Raw genomic sequence first — 19764 nt, 5'->3', positions numbered from 1 at the left:
TGTATTTTGTTGTGAAAATGCTGATTTCATGCTTCATGTTATGGACTTAACTTCTGATTTGTGTTCTTCTACGTTTGTTCTTTCAGGTGGAAGTAGAAGAGTCTGCAGACTATATGCAGCTCTCAGTGTGTATAAATTATTAACGCACACATTTATCAAATTTTGGTGTTAATAAATCATACCCGGGACGTTGGGAGCAGCGCACAGCGTTCACATTTCTACCGACTATATCTGCTCTTCTGTACGGCAACTGTTCACATTATACCTTTGCATGTGCAAACACAGTAAGTTGTTTCATGTTTGCACTTCAGTGTGAGGATGGCAGCTTCCTTTTTGGATTGGGGGTTGTATGACGCATATCTGAGTCAGACAGGTTTGACATGTTTGAGGTTACATACTGTAGATCTCAGTTTACTGCAACAGTTTTATTTCCGTCTCACCTCCACTGGCGTACTCCATCACCAGGTAGAGCGTCCTCTCCGTCTCAATCACTTCAAATAGCTTGACTAAAGGAGGGAGAGAGAGAGAAGAAGAGAGAGAGAGAGGAAATTATAAATTAAATTACGCCTAATGATTGAGGAGATTCAGACAGAGCTGGTAATGAATTCATAGACACAAAAAGTGTTTGCAAACAGGCACCTAGAGAGAGAGAGTAGAGGGAGGAAGTGAAGTCACGTGGATCTGGACTGTGTGTCGTGACCATGTAAGAAGCCGAGTTTAGCAGCACTCGATATTTACTGTACAGTCCAAAAGCTGCAGTGTGTTCAGCTCCAAGATATAAGAGAGAGGGATGTGTGATGAGCGGCTGAGGGCTGCGCGGCTAAATATAAACGAGGTGGGATGGAAGACAATGAGGGAGCGATGGAGAGAGTACGGGCTGGTGAGCGCTTACTATCACCCTGGTGATTATAATCACATTCCTGCAGAGGAGCTCACGGAGCGCCGGGGAAACGGACAATTAAAGTAATAATTAGCGGGGAATCCCGTCTCCTAAAAACCAAAACGCACCATGGCAGGCTTGTCCGATGTGTGTGTTTTATGACACATGCATGTGTGTGTTTATATTCTGTTCAAATAAGTTCATAAACAAGAAGAGAAAAAATACTTTTTGGAGCCTTGATCTGAGTTTTTAGAGGTGTGTCGGTCCTTACAAACATCACTAAAGCTCAAACGGTTAGCTGATTTATCAATTAGTTGCTCGGCAGAAAAATAATCAGCAACTTTCTATTTTACATAAGAATGTCAACAACCTTTTTTAGGCGTAGGCCGTAGTGTTTGAGCTTTCCTCAGACTTTTGGACGGCTGCTGTATTTACACAAACTGGTTTGATTTTAAAGAACTCTCAGTGATCTCATGTGACGTCTGCGTGAACAAAAACTAAATAAAAAAAAGGAACTAAAACGCTGAAACAGCAGCGCTTATTAAGTCAAAACAAGCTGATGAGATGCAGGCAGACGGCGCGGTGCAGGATCATGTGACTGTCCAGTAACAAAAAGGTCAAAGGTAAGAGAGCCCTGCATGACCTTGAGTAGTATGAAAATGTAAATGATTGAGGAACTCAAACAGTCAACAATATTTTAAATGTCTGATGTGGAAATTCTCAACAGATAGACCACACATGTATCATATTTAATCATATTGAGGTCTTAAAGCTCATGTGACAGGATGCAGTTTGTGCTAATAAACTGTGTTTATGTGTGTGTGTGAGACCCACTCACCTATATTGGGATGATTCAAGATCTTCATTATTCTAACTTCTCTGAAGAGCTGAAAAGAAAAGAGAGGAAAATAAATGTTTATAGTTCCCTCTGTGGGTTTCAAGATTCAAGATGTTAACAACATTTCAACAGGGATACTTTTGATTTGGTGAGCTCAGCACAGCACATGCAGTAACAGTAGGCCTGTACTACGAAGCGAGTTCAACGTACTCAGGGTATCTTCTCGTTATCTGGCTTCACTAACCCTAAAAACCGAGATCACGCTAAGCGGTCCTACGAAGGTGGTTATCAACACGGTAAATCAACCCAGGGTTTCTCAGTCTGACTATGAGCGCTCTCACATGAACGGGGCGGTGTTTGCAGTTTATGACCAATCACAGACATGGACACGTCTACAGACTTGCAGACGGACAAGCAGAGCGGCACATTTTACAAAGGAAGAACAAACTATATTAGACAAATACGAAGAAGTTAAACACTTAATCCAGACTAAAATGAACACAGTTGAAGCTGCCAAATGCAGGAATGACAGCTGGTAAAAGAAAAAACTCCGGATGTGTGAATGCGTAAATTAACAGACTTATTAATTTAACGGAACACTCGAAAGTCAGATAGAGTCGTCAAGATATAAATAGCATTACTATATTCAAAGTATGGATGGATTGCACCTCATTATATCCATTATTTTTGATACAGCGTGTATGACTATTTCAACCTTCTTTCAGCTGCGTCCCCGTCTCCGGCAACGGACTCAAGAGCAAGTAAAAAAATAAATATAAAAACATAATTCAAAGCGGTAAACAGCCACACCATAAATCCAGCTCCACCGAGCTGTGATTGGTCAGTAGGAGGTGCTTTTATACGAGTTGATCTCTTATCTGGAACATAACCTGCTCCGGAGCAGGTTAGCTGTTCAGCATAAGTTACCCTGACGACGTAAGAAGTGATCCACCTTCGTAGGACGGAAAACCCTGAAGGGTTAACCCTGAAGTTACCTCGCTAACGCCAAATCCTGCTTCGTAGTACAGGCCTCTGGTAGAGCAGGCGCCCCATGTCGGGGTTTGAATCTGACCCGCTGCATGTCATACCCTCTCTACCCCCCCATCGAATAAAAAAGACAAATAAATCAGTCAGTTCAGTGTTTCTCCACCTTGCGTCTGAAATGTGTGTCACATTCCTGATGATGAGGAAACAACATAATCACCAACAACAACACTGGAGATCATGAGTGTAGAAAGACAAACACTGCTCCTTGTTTCTGCACCAACATCAACACATTCGTCAAGGAAATGTGATCATTCTGTCACCGCCGAACCAAAAGCCACAACAACAGGGTTCCCTGCAGCCCGGCGTCGGTTTAAACCGGCCTGAGAGGTGGAGGAGGAATAAGAGGGAGATCTGAATGAAGTTAAACATGCAGCGTCACATCTCCACTCCTCGGCTCTAATAACGAGACACTCAGTCGACACACGGCCTCCTCGCCATCAACGTTCACGCTGAACAGACAAGCAGATTTGTAACGGCCAGAAGTGCTTTTTAGTCTTCCGCTGTACGAGGCACAAAAAAGAACTGAGTGCTGTATTTATTATTGATCGGCTGTTAACTACACCTCGCCCTCCTCCCTTCCATAAAAATATAAAAAGACTTCAATGTTTCATGAGGCGGGAGAAGCCACACGGTCGGCTTACTGACGAACAAACCGAGAGGCTCAGTGCAGTCAGAAAACAGACACTGAAATACCTTCCAGCAAACGAACAAATACTGAAGAACATAAACACAATACTTCAGTTATGAGAGCTCAAAATGATGATCAAAAACATCCAACTGTTCTATTAATGATGATAAAAAACAAAAGACGACCACACAAATCTTCAGATTTTTAAAGCCGTAACCATCAAATGCTCCACATTTTTACAATTAATTATTAAAGGGACTGTTTGTAACTTTTTAAGTGTATAAATGTAGCGGGTCGGGACACATGCGCGCTCGCGTATGCGCGTTAGCGTGTGGCCGCTGCCTCAACTCCTCTGCCTGCTTGCCTTCACTCAGACAGCGTGCGCGTTCTCGCTCAGCTCGCTCCACCTCTAGACGTGAACGCGCGCTCACTCCTCACTGCAGAAGAGTTAGTTTAGCTCTGAGAATATCTAGTGAATGTACAGGGGACACATGTTGGTACTGATGTTTCACACTGACCCCTCTGCACTGTCAACCACATCTGGCTGTCCACTGTGCAGATGTTTTACATGCGTTTACATACAAACATGTGCCATTATTTAGCCAGTTACTCTCACTCCGAGTTTGAAGGGTTATAAGATGCCAAACTACTGCGAGGAAGTTTTTTTTTTTTACTTCTATGGAAAGTCATGACGGAAACAATTATTTTGTCTTTCTGACAGTAGAAATGCATTGCTCCTGTTACGAAAGTCATATACCAGGAATGTGCGCTTGCATATTTGTGCCGGAGTAACGCAACTGGTTGAGCCAGATCCAACTTTTCTCCCGGAGCCCCCTGTGTCGTCATCACTGCTGCATCAACAGTGTGGTTTTATTCAAATGAAAGCAGCCTCAAGAGTCCAGCAGGGGTCCTTTACTTCACGTCATCCCTTCACTCTCACTTCCTGTCTCCTCTCTACTGTTCACTGTCAAAATAAAAGGCAAAACATGCCCCACAAAGATACTTAAAAAGCATCCAAAGCTAAATGCAAGATGTTATCATCTGTGTACTGTCAAAAGCATTCTGGGAAATGTAGTTAAATCAACAGACAAGACATAAAAAGAAAACGTATTGCATATGATGACGACAATCTTAGACACATGAGGGCGGAACCTGCCAAAATAATAAATAAATAAATGACTCGATAAATAACCAAATATGTCATTAAATGTAGCAAAAATATTAAAAATAAAATGTAGCTATTAATTAATTGATATTGCAAAATAAATAAATACATTTAAAAATGAATACAAATAAATACATGAATAAAAGTCAAAATTTAACAGAAGAGTAAAGAGTTATTTTCTTATTGTTACTATCAATACATATATACATAATTCCTTATTTTATTTTATTTATTTATTTCTATTATGGGGGAGGGAATAGGGACAGGTTTTATTGTAATTATTATTTATTATTATTATTATTTATTATTTTTTTAAACATCATTATTGGTTTTATTGTACTTGTCTACCTGGTTTAAAAAGGCCTTGTCTGCCTTGTTTTATTGTGTATTCAAAATCACTATAAATCTAAACGTAAAAAAAAAATGAATGAAGAATTTGCTTCTTTTTTTTCTTATTGTTAGTATCAATACATATACACATAATTCCTTAATAATTCCTTATTTTATTTTATTTATTTGTATTATGGAGGAGGGAATAGGGACAGGTTTTAATGTAATTATTATTATTTATATTATTACTTATTTTTATTTACTTATTTCATATCACTGGATAATTAAATCTTTCGGCTTTTTCACTGGTGATCTGACAAAATAAGAAATGTTAAGAGATGAATCTTTTATATTTAGGAGATAATTAATACTTTCCCTGATTATAGTCTTTCTAGTTTCTACTAATGAGGACGTCATCTGTCTCTAGCCTTCTGTTTCTGTCTGGAAAGCAGCTTAAAAAAACAAAAATAAAATAGCTGTAAAGATAAGCATCACTTAAAAATGGTAGAATAGTAATTTGAACACCCAGATCCTGCAGTGAGCGCCGGCTGTGGGAGGTACGGAGATAATAAATCTCAGTTCAGAGACAACTGAGGGGTTAATTATGAGGCCTTGAGGACGGAGTCGACCGGTTTGGACGCCATGTTAACAAACCGAGCCAGGACGAGTCTGGCTGCTGACGAGGAGGAGGAGGAGAAGGAGGAGGAAGAAGAGCCTGAGGTCTCCTCACTGTCATTACACTCTGCACATCATCATTATACTGAGAATACTCTCCTGAGCGCTCGCAGGAGCACAGAGGAATACATCTGAGACAGAGGAAAGAGGAACTTCTGAATAGACATGAGGGTAGTTCGGTTGTCAGTCTCTTATTAATACTTCTTTTTAAAAACTAAAGTGAAGTTTCTGACACGGACAGCAGCCCCTTTGACACCTGGGGAGGTTTAAAAAAACAACACCCCGACGCGTGCATGGAAATACTTTGTCAGGTATGTTATGCAGTAAACAGAACGAGTGGAAAAACACGAGATGATTCACCGTGCAACACAACCATGAGGTCGAGGACGTAAACCCGCCGCTGATCCACTCATACCACTGCAGTGATGCAATGAAGCTCTCCCACTTACACAACCTTGTCTTGTGATCGATACCAAGCATCTCCGGGACAAATGACACACAGTTTCAGGATGAAATCACACCTTCAGTCCAAAGCTTCATGTATTAAGTTGCCTCGATTACAACTGATCCGAGGCTCGTAAACTAAAACCCCACGGGCTCACCATTAGATCATTTACTGCATGTTCCTGGTTAACGTCCATCCCACCAGGTCAGAGACTCTGAGGTGAGTCACAACAAATCAGATTATAGCAACATCAGCTGAGAGCGATGGATGTCTTGCAATAATGGACTCCCCGGTGTTTATTTCAGTCAAGAGAAAAAAAATATATCCAGCCTGCAGTTTTTTGTTCAGCTCAGCTTTCTGAAAAAGACAGAAACCTGCTTCTCAGTGCAGTTATTATTTGTTTCCCATCTAAAACTCAAATGTTATTGTTCCCATCTGGACAAACAGATCAACCTGAGGGAATAAACACTCTGGTTTCAAATTAACTGCTCCAAGTTCAGGGCACTTTACAGAAAACTGGTCCGTCTCAGAGTTTAGAAGTCACAAATGAAGAGATATACCTCGTCGTGATCGGCCTGCAGACTTCAACAGAACAACAAACTTCAGCACCAAGTTGGGAGTTTACGAAGTTTCTCTTGCCCCGCTAATTAGATCAGAACCTCTTCGTTTTTGTGGACCTTCAATATGAAGCCATGATAAGTCTATTTGTTACCCCTCGTCACTGATTGCAGGGTCTGAAATTAACTATTTCCACCGCCTGCCGCTGCAGCAGGCAAGTCTTTTTGTTGTCTGCCATTTGTGAAATATGCGTTAAATGAAGTTATAACATTTTAGATCTGATGTCATTCAATGTTTGATATATTTTTCTAGGTCTGGGACGATACACCTATCTCCCGACTCGATACTATCACGATACTTGTGTGCTGATTCGATACGTATTGCGATTTTAAAGTATTGTGATTCTACTTGCAATTTTTGTTAACTTGTCTAGTGTTTTTTTGTTAACACTAGACAATGGGAAAACGTTGAATCATACACTTCTAGGGACTTTTACTTTGGAAAATATCTAAATTATTACAGTAAAAATATTTGATTTTCAGCGTATATGTAGTCAGAGATGTCCTGAAGTCAAATATATCAGTCAATATCAGGAATTATTTATTAAGTTCTTTTTCCAGCAACCCAAAACTTTAGTCAGGTCGTATCCACGCTGACCCTCCAACGTTTTCTGCTCTCTCGTATCTGCCGGTTTCTGCTCGCTTCGGCCGGCTACCGTTTGTTTTGGTTGACGAATACGGAACGGATATGACATCACGTTACTCAGACTACAACAATAAAAGCGGTAACTTCCTTCTGCCTCCACATAGACTCAAATGAAGAATATATATTGATTCTGGTATTAAAAAATAAATTTCTACATCATAAAAAAAAAAATTTGCGATATAGGTGAATCCATTTTTTTATATGCATGATAAATTGCAGTGTTTGAATTACACCGTAGCTTCCAGGAGAGCCCTATTTTTCAGGTGTGGGAAGGTACTGTTCACAGTACCGTACTTTGTTATTGTCATCTATAGTGGTTATTTATTAAAAAACACACTATTACTGTCTGTGCCAGTGTAAAACTATCATGCGACAATGTGTGTAAATGTTACCGGCAAAAAATATGTCTCGGAAATATGAGACCGGTCATGGTGAAATTGGACTTAATCTATTGATAATACAGTGGAAACCGCTTCCAGTGATCACAGTTACAGTGATCAACCGTTTATATGGATCGAAAAGCTTGGGACAGAATCATTCCTACACAAATGCTGTTCAAATAATTCACTTTTATTAATCAAGTAGTGCGCTTACAGTGCTCATTTTGGGTCTTTTCATACATGAAAACATACGGAACAACATTTTAAAACTACGACTAACGTTAGTTGAATTTTTGAAGGGAAAAAGAACGAGTGCTTACGGTGAAGCACCTGTGGTTGTAGCCGCCCTCGTCAAGTTTGGATTGATAACGCCTAGTCACGTAATGCCCCCCAAAGTGAAACTCTGCCGACCAGCTCCTCGGCGCCGGCAGCTCATGCAAACCGGCGCCCTCCGAGTGAGGGAGCGAGGAATCCCGGCAAAAGGGCCGCCGTTCTGCGTGCACGCTCGCGCTGCAGAGCCGGCTAAAAAACAGCAACGCCTCAACCTCGGTGAGGGAAAAGGCAGAGGAATTAACAGCGTTATGTTGTTTCATAACAGCCTAACAAGTGGTCTATTAAAAGGGCTGATCGTTTGATTAGACAATAATGAAAATAATTATTAGTTGCAGTCATAAACCAGTCGTACTGTACAAAATCTGGAACTAGTAAGAAGATCATTTAAATCAGAATTAAATAGTAAGTAAAGAAGTTTCCACTAACAGATTTAGTATTCAATACTAATGAATAATGTCAGAGGCTTACAGGCTGCAAATATTTGTTGTTCACATGATAAAAGCTCTAATTTTAAATGAAAAAGGTAAAATTAGCTGCTCATAAATATACTTCTTTTCTGTTATATTAATAATTTGATGACGCACTGCAGAGTTTCCTCCAGATTGACAAACGGTGCTATAATGACGTCTAAAGCTCTACAGCTACTGAATGAAAAGTAAAAGCTCAGCACAGGGAGCAGAGGTTGTTTACATTTAATCAAGACTTCCGAGTGTCACACTCCTTCCAAGACCTTTGACCTGGACGACAACAAGACCGTCAGCATGTTGAATGAGGACAGAGAGAAGAAGAAGAGGAAGAAGAAGAAGAGGAGCAGAGTGGGAGCTGAGAGCAGTTTGCCGAGAGCCAGTGACAGATGTGAATGTCGACTCAGCTCCTCCGAACTATTAAGAACAGAGGCTGAAAATAAACATTTAGGCTTCGGAGACGATATCCCCCGCTATCAGCCTCTCGCCAATTCTCCCGGTTACATAAGAGGTCAGGTCGCCGCGGTGCCGGCTCTAAGGCAGGTTGTTACAGCAGCACCGGCTCACAGGAAGGAGGAAGAGTAGCTGAGCAAAACAAACATCTGAACCTGCAACACAACATTTCATACACAAACCTGAGCTCCCTGATGACGTTCAGACGACTCTTAAAATACCAAAAGACTAAATGTTTTAAAGGACAAGGCTGCCAAGTTTTCTACATTTTTATTATTGCCAACAAACCTCATTAAATAACCAAAACCAACAATGAGTTAGTGCGTCTCTCAGGACTTCCCCGGCCTGTCTGTGACGCTCAGCCCATCGGTTCCTACTGAACATCTTTATAAGCAGGTCACAGATATATTAAATATAATGTCATCTTTAAGGCTCAGTAATTCCCTAAAAACAGGAGCAACTACAGCGTTTGTTGGGGATTATTTACTGCAAATTAATGCACATTTGGGAATATAGTGGGTTTTTATTGATGCATTTTTATAGTTATTATTAATAGTTTTTATGGATTACAGGAGGTTAAAAGGAAATCATGACATGCATCAGATTTGTGGCTGATTATAAAGGAATAGTTCAACATTTTGAGACTTATTTCGCTCTCTTGCTAAGAGTTAAATGAGAAGACTGATAAGTCATATCTGTACGTTCAATATGAAGCTACAGCCGGCAGCAGTTAGCTTAGATAGAGACTGGAAACAGCTCGCCTGGCTCTGTCCAAAAGGAAACAAAATCTACCTACCTGCATCTATAAAGATCACTAATTAACATGTTATTTGTTTAATATGTAAAAAACCTAAAGTGCTGCAATATGTTGTGGTTTATGGGAGTTTATGTGCCGCACTATTTCTTGTCCAGGACCACAGACTTCCTCGAGTTCAGTCTTTCTGCTATGCTAAGCTAATCGGTTGATGCTTCGTATTTAGCATAAAGACGTGAGAGTGGTATTGATTTTCCCATCTAACTTTGCACAACAGCTAATAAGTGCATCTTCAAACTATTCCTTTAACATGAGTTGTAGATTATGGCCAGGCTCAATTATTGAGCTACGTACTCTTAAAATAAGCCACAAATCTAATCCATGTGAGGATTTCCTTCAACTCATCAACCAAAAAAAAGAAGAAAAACACAGAAAGCGAGCCTATAAATAGAGACATGTGACAGGAATGGGAACATTTAAAGTGTCAATCATGAAGCAGTGCTAAAAAAAAGTATATTGAGATTCTTTGTTCAAGTGTTCCAGTTCCTTAAAATAAACATTAAAGGAGATCTGAGTCCCTCGAGAGCAGCAGGAAAAATAACCTGACAAATTCCTAAAGTCTTTTATTTCCTCGACTGTGACAAAGCAGTAACCTAAAAACAACAAGGAGCGCAAACAAAAGCCTCGCGCTTTGTGTTTCCGTGAACGGCGCTGTCATGACTCAGTGTTTTTCTGTCAGCGTCGTGTCACACAGCCACAGCGCCACAGGGCCCGGGCCTCTGACACACACAAAGGCCACAAATCAATGGAGCTTTGGAAAAACTGATGGAAAACCACTAGCCGATTGCTGAGAGGGACGAGGGAGAGAAGAGCCGAGCCGACGGGTGGCGGCTGAACGTCAACACATCATCACCACCAACACCAACACCACCAGCAGCTGCTGCAACAGCCACCGCCGCCGCCACGCTCTCTGCCCCGTCCCCTCTCCTCTGTCTGATGAGCTAAAAAAGCCTCCGGAGCTGCAGAGTCGATATCGCTCTGACTTCCCCGAAACCACTTCCAGGCCGAGCCAAAATGTACAGATCAAACACAACCACACCCCCCCCCCCCCCCCCCCCCCCCCCCACCCCCCCCCCCCCCCCCCCCCCCCCACACACACACACACACACACACACACACACATCTCCCCAACTAATGAGCACACACAATAAAAAAACAGAAACAGGGTTACGGGCAGCTCGCTCTCAGCTCGCTGATTTCAAACTGTAAAGTGAAACTGTTTTTCACCAGCTCGCAAGAAAGAAGCATTCACTCTGGAAATTTGCATTTTAAAAGCAAGAGCCGCTTCCTGGTTCGGTCGATTTAACAAGGAAAACAAAACTGTCACTCCCAGCTGCACGACCACCACGAAAATCACATTCAGTTTCTCTTAGAGGGCCAATAAATGTTCATAAAAAAAACCTTCACACAAAGTTTTCAGGAAAAAGACGTTCAAATGGGACAAATCTAAATCTTAAAAACCTTTTCAAAAGTGGCCAAAATACTTTCATTTACTGTTTTCTTTCCCCTGAATTGACTGAACAGAAATGATTAAACACAAACCCCTAACACAGTGTGTTACCTACAGTACATGACGGTCGACATGCCCCCAGTTTGGAGAAACAGACAGTAGTACCATACACCTAAAAAAATCAATATCAGTCTAAGTCTACGCTATATTTAGAGTATTTTCACTGCTTTACCTCGCTGTCAGACGGCCCTCTCTGACAGGGAACTGAAGCCGTTATCTATGCTCTCTTCAAAGCCACCAGACTCCATTGAAAAAAAAAACAATTTTACCTCACAGATCTCAGGAGCTGCTGGTCTACCGCCGCCTCGATCGGTTAGTTTGTTCGTGTTATTGTGCGACTTTGGTGAATCTGAACTAAACCGTTAAAAAAAACACCAAAGTCACACAATAACAGAAACAAACTAACTGTTCAAGGCAGTGGTAGACCAGCAGCTCCCGTGTTCTGCGAGGTAAAATGACCTGTTTTTCTCTGGACCACAGAGGGCCAGCCCTACAAACGCACAAGTCTGTCACTGAGTGATGGAGTTACACAATTGTTCGGCCGAGTGTCGGAGTTTCCTCAGTGGCCGTTGCTCTATCAAAATGAAAAGGCGGAGAACAGTAATTTATGCAAATGAGCCCGTCCAGCGCGACGAGTCCAGCTCACGAAACTTGGACCAAGCTGTGAAACTAGGTGATGTAGTTCTAAAATGAAACTAGATTCAGCAGTGGAAGAGACTATTTCTCCCTTAAAATGTTTTCAGAAGTAGATTTTGGTGGATTGTTTAGACGGAATAACAGAAAGTTTACGAGCAGGCCGCTGTGTTGTTTCCCGTTTGAAACGGCGAGCAGAGACCCAGGAACCAATCAGGTGCATTCCACATCACCGCTTGAACGGCCAGTTGAGCGGAGCAGAGCGTCCCCTAGTGTCCTCGCCGGACCCGGTGGACATGTACCGCTGGATTTAACATTATAGACATGACCACTGACTAATTGAGTAACAATTTAGCCACAAATGAGTCTTGTTTTCAAAAAGGAGTCTGGTTGGTTTGAGGAGATCAGAGGTAACGGCTTCAGTTCCCTGTTGGAAACATACTGTATAGCTGTCTGGCAGTAAAGCGGTGAAAATACTCTAAATATAGCGTACACTTAAAATTATATTGATTTCTTTTAGGTGTCTAAAATCCATTTTGCTGCTGTACGTTGCTTTGCTCCCGTGCTGCTTCTCCAAACTCTACTGTAGGTAACACACTGACTATGGAGACGTACCTCATACACATCAAAACACCTGAACTATCCCTTTACAGTCCAGAGTTTTCATTTAAAACCTTCAGTCGATGTGGAGCTGAAGCATCCCACTAAAATAATCTGAGCTCTTAACTCTATATGGAGAACACACGCTCGGTCCCAGCATGCACTGCTTCCCGTTTACACAATTAATACTCAATCTGTCGTGCTTCATGAATTTATAAATGAATTCTGCCACAGCGTGAGAGTGTACCAGCAGAGAGAGAGAAGGGGGGTAAATTACCTTCTGAAGGCTGTTTGGGTTCAGCTGCGTCTTGTCTATTATCTTAATTGCCACCTGTGGAGAGAGAGAGAGAAAAAAAAAAACACAAAATCGAAAGTGAGTTAAATAGGACGTAACGGCAGAGGAGAAGTGTGAGAAAGAGGAAGTGGGATATGAAAAATCAATCGCAAAGCAAAGAGACAACCACACAGAGAAGGAAGCTGATGTTTATGTTATCGTTAAAGAGTCAATAAAACAGTTTCAACTTCCTCCTCCGGAAAAGAAATATGCTGCCAAATAATTAACAACAGCATCAGGAAGGGGATCGAGGGAAAAGAGAGCAGCAGCGTTTCGTTAAAACATCGTGTGCTGTGTTAAGGAGAAGCTTGCTCTTTCTGCTCATCAATTATGAACAAATCAAAAGCTCAGCAGCAGCAGCAACGTCCATTACTGCCAACAAGGTTTAGAGCGATGAATCTGTCGGTATGTGGAGCCGGTTGGGCTGGGTATCGTATGAAATGTACCCGATACTAGCACCAGTACTACAGACATCAAAACAGTACCTTACTTTAAAGTTTGTTCCTATAAAATCCTTTATTTTATTTACGAAAAGAAGTTCTTAAAGTCCAAACATAAGCAGACGTGTAAGAAATATTGGCAAAATTCTGAATTATTTCAATAACTTTCTGATCAAAGAAGGAAGTAAACAATAATACAGATCTGACAGGAAATTAAATGCCAACTTTTAACAGTTTTATCACTTCAAATTTCGGTCGGTACAAAACAAGTACTGACACAACGCGCTGTGACGCTCAGTCCGTCCCTGTCCTTCTTGTCTTACATCTCAATCCTGACAACTGTGCTACTACTGTGCGGGTAAGGTCGGGTTCGGGTGGTTGACGCATATTTTTTTACAGCGTGGTGTCGATGTTGCATCCCAGCGAGGCGAAGCTCTGCTCCTGGCTAGAGGAGGAGCCGCCTCTCCCGGGCGCGGAGCACCGAGTCCAGGTCGAGACTCCAGGTGAAGCTGGATCTGGGTCTGGGTCTGGTCGCTGCCGGAGGAGATTTTGCGCGGAATCCGACCTGGTGGCGCCGAGGACCAGCATTAAGAATAACTATATAGTAATAGCCAATCTTCTCGCTGATGGTCTCGTTTGCTTATGTAGGTCATATAGAGGCATAAGGATGGAATTGAGACCGTTTCATAACCTGTTAAAAGTTCCTCACAGTAACTTTAAGGTGACACTGCGTCTCTAAATTCAGTAAACCTTTAAGCACGGAGGTGGTCAAATGTAATGGCAAAACTGGTGTAAAATATCTGTAAATCCAACTGTTCAGGCTCACAAAGCACATATCAGACACAAGAAAGGCTACATGTACTTTAAATATTATTTTATGGTGTTAATCTCATCTTGCATATGTTTTTACTTTATTACTTGACATAAATCTCACCATTTCCTTTAATCGTTATTGAAAGAGTGTACAGTTTTATCTTTTCATCCTACTAGTGCTCTAAGGGAAAGATTACACAGATCTCATGTGTACTTTTTAATTTGCCTACTTTCTAATCCATATCTACAATAATATTCTTTATCATATTTCTAAGGTTGCTGTTGTTTTTGGACAGTTTAACCTACGTTAAGTTTCTCAGAATAAGAGTTTGGGTTGAACATCTTAAACGTGACTTCACTGTGTATATAAACAGCATCGTGTGTCCGTCTCACCTCTCTGCCGGTGAGGATGTGTCGGGCCAGTTTGACCTTGGCGAAGTTGCCCTTGCCGATGGTTTTGAGCAGCCGGTAGTTGCCGACGTGGGGCTGCTGCGGCTCCTCGGAGCTGCGAGATCGGACGCCGGTGCGGGCCGGACGCGTGCTGATCTCCTGGCGTCCATTGCTGTGAGACGTGTGCTGCGGGGAGAAGACACATTATGCTGGTTATTGAACCGTACACGCTGTGAAACATCTACATGTATCAGCTGTGACTCATGTTGACCCGGTGTGATGTAACTGCTTAGACTCTGCAGGAAATAAACCGCTGATATTTATAGTTCTGCATCCAGACGAGGAAAGATTTTCTCCCACAGATGGCTGATAAACTCTGTTTTCCAGGCAGTTTCACCATTTCATCAACCCAATATCAGGCAAAGTATTACATTAATATGCAGACACAATCAACACAGAACTGGAACTAACTCCTAGAGGATATCACATCTTCAAATCCAGTTTTCCTTCTTTTTTATGCTTTATTTAAAGCACTATGAGTTGCCTTAGTGTTTGAAATGTGCTATACAAATAAACTTGCCCTTCCTTGACGATTAGTCGGTTAACTGTTTAATCATTTTGTCAATAAAATATCAGAAAATACTGAAAAGCATCCATGACAAGTTCCCAGAGTCCTCCGTGGCGTCTTTAAAATACTTGTTTTGCCAAAACAACAGTTAAAACATCATATTAGACCAAGAAAAGCTTGAAGTCCTTACGTTTAACAGACTAAAACCAGTTTATTTTTCGCATTATTTTCTTGAAAAGATATTTAAATGATTGAATCCATTATCAGTTCTGTTGTAGATTAATCTTTTGTTTTGTTTCAGCTCTAAAATAAATTATTTTATCTGCAAACTGTTGAATAAACACTGGTAACATTTATATGAACTTAAATCCTAATGAAGACAAACTGATTATCAATTAAGGAACATTTTCTGCTGCTTATGGATGATTTTTTAAAATTAAAATCAGCTAAAAATGTCCCACCCAGAAAGCACTGAAGAGACTCGTCCAGACACTGGATCCCACATATTAATGAAAGTCACGTTCACTGACAACTAAATGGAAAAAATGTGACCAGGTTGAAGAGCAGAGATCTTTATCTCAGCTTGAGGACAGATGGTTTTTTTGTTTGTTTCAGATATTTCTACCTCATTTTCTAGTTCTGCGATCTACTATCATAACAGAAGATTTTGTGTATTTCTTTTTCTATTTTTGTATATATATATATATATATATATATATATATATATATATATATATATACATTTGTATTAAATTTTATTGTAGACATATTGAGTTTTTAAATATGCTCCAAAGTGTATTTTCTTGTCCAATGTAAAGCGCCTTTAAGTGCCTCTATGTTTGAAAGGTGATATAAAATAAACTACAAAAAAACAGGATGTACAGCAGAACGTGAAGCAACAAATAAAGGGTTTAAAAAAGGTCAATCTATAACAGCAGTCTGGTTCAAATACTGTTACGACACTATTGTTCTGCTTTACACTGAGAAAGTTGTTCAGCAGAGTTGGTAAACCACAGATCTTGATGCATCTCGTCTCGTTTAGGGCTGCAACCGACGGCTATTTTCATTGTTGATTAATCTGTCGATTACATTCTCGATTAATCTATTAGTTGTTTGTCTATAACATGTTGATCAGTGTTTCCCAAAGCCCAAAGAGACGTCCTCAAATGTCTTCTTTTATCCACAACTCAAAGATGTTCAGTTTATTGTCATAGATGAGTAAAGAAACCAGAAAATATTCACATTTAAGAAGCTACAATCAGAAAACCCATTTACATTCACATATCTGGAGGTCAGAGGTCAAGGGACCCCTTTGAAAATGGCCATGACAGTTTTCCTCGCCAAAATCTAGCGTAAGTTTGGAGCGTTATTTAACCTCCTTCATGACAAGCTAGTATGACCTGGTTGGTATCGATGGATTCTTTAGGTTTTTCTAGTTTCATATGATACCAGTATCTTCACTGGCTTTAGTTGCGTTAAAGAAATTAGTGACGTTAAAACGAATTTGCATTAAATTTGACAGCCTTAAATTGTATTGTTTGAGTCTGTAAAAAGATGTTAAAGGAATATATTCAGAGGTAAAATGGAAACTTCACAATAAAACGTTCAGAAAACCAAATGCATTCTGGTTTACATCTTCCAACACGCAATCAAAGATTAACCGCTCAGCGCAGGAAGAGGTCTGCTGTGGTGATTTTGTGGCTCACAGCGTCTGACAGATACCACCAATGGAGGGATTGATTTTTTTTGGGTGCTGTGTTCAAAAGCACCCCCGTTCTGTGTCCCAGCAGGGACAGGACGGATAGATAGATAGATAGATAGATACTCGGTGCGGCCTCAGTATCGACTGTCGGACCGATGCCTCATTAACAGTGGCGATGCCCTCTGCCCATCCCTAACCTAACTGACCCCATTCACCCTGCAGACAATGAACAGGACAATGATAGAGGAGGGGAAATGAATAACAAGAGGTAACACGTTCATGCAAACATGGAGTTTTATACAAAACCAGATGAGCAAGAAACATTATCTCTACTTTATGTCTGGGGACCAATCCAGTTAAAACGAGTTATAGTTGTCACATTACTAAATCTAGAAGATATTACAGTTAAAATAAGGCTTACCATAGAAAATAGAGTTACCATTTGGTAGGACAAGGTCACAATAAACCAAAAATAAGGCCACTTTAAACTCTCCGCTAAGCAGCAAACACACTTTAAGTCAGTAAAGGAATATTTGAGGCCTTCTACAGTGATAGCAGGGGAGATAAAAATAGGATAAGGTCACTGTTGAATACCACAGACACGCCACTAAATAAAGCCTTCAACGGTTTCCCCCTTTCCAACATCATCTGCTTATCATAAACGAACACAGAAATAAAGTTTTTTTATCCATTTTTCCATCTAACAACTACTTCCTGTAAGAAAAAAAGACAAAACGTCCCGGTTTTAATTTGCCCCTTTCCTTTTCTGTGGTTACTCACGAGGCTGCGGTGTCTCCTGGCGGCCTGCGAGCCCGTCATGTTTCAACAGGAAACACACAGATGATGATGATTCCCATAGAGATTCCCACTACACCAGATTTTCCCCAACTCAGAGCCCAGATAACCACAGAGACCAGAGACAAGAGACCGAGTCCGGGCGGGGGGGGGGACGCACTGATCCCGGTCAAGCCTGATACAGGCAGACGCACCGAAACCAGAAGTCGGGTCAGCATCCTTTCAGATTAAAAGTCAGCTGCTTTCACAGCGTTGTGGAGTTAAGAGGTTGTCTTAATCACATCCACAGTGGTGGAAAGCAACTAAATCTATCTACTCAAGTACTTTATTTAAGTACAATTAAGAGGTACTTGTACTTTACTTCCATTTTCTGATACTTTATACTTCTACTCCACTACATCTCAGAGGGAAATGTTGTATTTTTTACTCGATTAGTTGTTTGGTTTATAAAATGGTGAAAAGTGTCGATCAGTGTTTCCCAAAACCCAAGATGACGTCTTCAAATGTCTTGTTTTGTCCACAACTCAAAGATATTCAGTTTACTGTCATAGAGGAGGAAAGAAAACAGAAAATATTCACATTTAAGAAGCTGGAATCAGAAGAAAAAAAAATTACTCAAACATATAAATCGATTATCAAAATAGTTGCCGATTAATTTAAAAGTTATCAACTAATCAATTAATCGGTTTTAAAGCTAGAGTGAAGGACGCTAAATAACGCTCCAAACTTGTGCCTAAATTTTGGCGAGGAAAAACAGCAATGGTTCTATGGGTACTAGGGATGCACCGATACCACTATTTTTCAGACCGAGTACAAGTACAAGTACTTACATTTTGGTACTCGCCGATACCGTGTACCGATACCGTGCACCGATACCGTGTACCGATACCGAGTACTTCTCTGTGCCAAAAGACCCTCGTTAACAGCCAGCTGGAGGGTGTGAGCGACACACGGCAGGCTGGGGAGTCCCGCATACGAGGCGGTGCGCCGCGACCGGCTCTAGGTCGGCTTGGAAAGGCTCGGGGCGAAGGTGCTTCCCAGGGCCGTTGCCAGTGTGTCACCGGGGGGGACTGTCCTCAGTGCGACCCAACCCCGTCGTGCCCCCAGGGCGGGCTTGGCCCACGTAAAAGGCGTCAGGGGTCTACGGCAATGTCTGCAACCCACCCGACCCGTCTTGAAACACGGACCAATGAGTCTAACGCACGCGCGAGTCAGAGGGTGCTAGCAAAACCCCGAGGCGCAATGAAAGTGAGGGCTGGCGCGCTGACTGAAGTGTGATCCCGGCCCCGCGGGGTCGGGCGCACCACCGTCGGGGAGGTGGAGCGTGAGCACGTGCGATAGGACCCGAAAGATGGTGACGAGAGGCGAACATTGCGCTACCGTAAAGTGGTATCAGTGCCGTTGTATTGGTGCCGTTTTGCGAGTACAAGTACATGAGCACAGTATCGGTGCATCCTTAATGGGTACCCACGAGTCTCACCTTTACAGACATGCCCACTTTATGATAATCACATGCAGTTTGGGGAAAGTCATAGTCAAGTCAGCACACTGACACACTGACAGCTGTTGTTGCCTGTTGGGCTGCAGTTTGCCATGTTATGATTTGAGCACAAGAAGAAGAAGAAGCAAATTCTCACATTTGAGAACTTGAACCATCAAATGTTTTGGCACTTTTGTTTGAAAAATGACTTAATGATTAATTGTTGTTTTTTCTGTTTCATTTATTGCTTCCGCTGGTTTCTAGTCATCTTTTTGCAGCTACTGAAATGTCCTTATTTCCCTTCAGGGATCAATAAAATGTCCCCACATCTCATCACCCCTCAGTGCTCTTGTTTGTGCAGGAGAAGTCTTATCTCTAGCTGCGATGAGTCATGAGATTCTGATGATTTCACACATAGACGTTACGTCTGGCTGCACTTACACATATCCAATAATATGGGGAGAAATAAAAAGGAATATATGATGCAACGAGATGGAGATAAGTGGAGTTATGAATTTATATAACCCACTGAATTCATGTCAAACAGAAAAAAAACTGCTCACAAAGATTAAGTATGGATTATAGCATTGAGAGAAAGAACAAAGCAGCTATAGAAAGAGTAGATTAAGTACAATGAAGAAAAATGTGCAGCTTACAGGTAGATCAAGACAAGAAAATGTGTATGTACAGTGGCTCACTTTTCTCTGTTTCCTGTCAAAACAATTAATGTTCTGCAGCACTAAAAGAATTAGTTGATTAACTGAGTCGATCAACAGCAATTTTG

General features: G+C 41.3%; 1 protein-coding gene across 23 annotated transcripts in view; it reads right to left on the bottom strand.

Annotated features, from left to right (window-relative positions):
• The window catches only part of mark3a (MAP/microtubule affinity-regulating kinase 3a), a 58910-nt gene that overhangs the window by 35742 nt on the left and 3404 nt on the right, over positions 1-19764 (bottom strand). For 21 of the 23 annotated variants that reach the window (XR_005203645.1, XR_005203646.1, XM_037747010.1 and 18 more), the window contains 4 exons: positions 14439-14621; positions 12736-12789; positions 1719-1767; positions 441-506 (listed from right to left, as the gene is read on the bottom strand). Coding sequence is in view for 21 of the 23 variants with exons in the window: in XM_037747010.1 (XP_037602938.1) it covers positions 441-506; positions 1719-1767; positions 12736-12789; positions 14439-14621 (352 nt within the window). In the remaining 2 variants the exon portion in view is untranslated. Of the gene's footprint in view, positions 1-440; positions 507-1718; positions 1768-12735; positions 12790-14438; positions 14622-17485; positions 17639-19764 lie in introns of those variants that run through there. The other 2 variants (XM_037747008.1, XM_037747012.1) reach the window with 1 other exon arrangement.

This window comes from Sebastes umbrosus, chromosome 16 (assembly GCF_015220745.1).
Source record: "Sebastes umbrosus isolate fSebUmb1 chromosome 16, fSebUmb1.pri, whole genome shotgun sequence".
Classification (NCBI taxonomy): domain Eukaryota; kingdom Metazoa; phylum Chordata; class Actinopteri; order Perciformes; family Sebastidae; genus Sebastes; species Sebastes umbrosus.
Note: the sequence above shows the minus strand (reverse complement) of the source record. Positions and strands in the feature narration are given on the sequence as shown.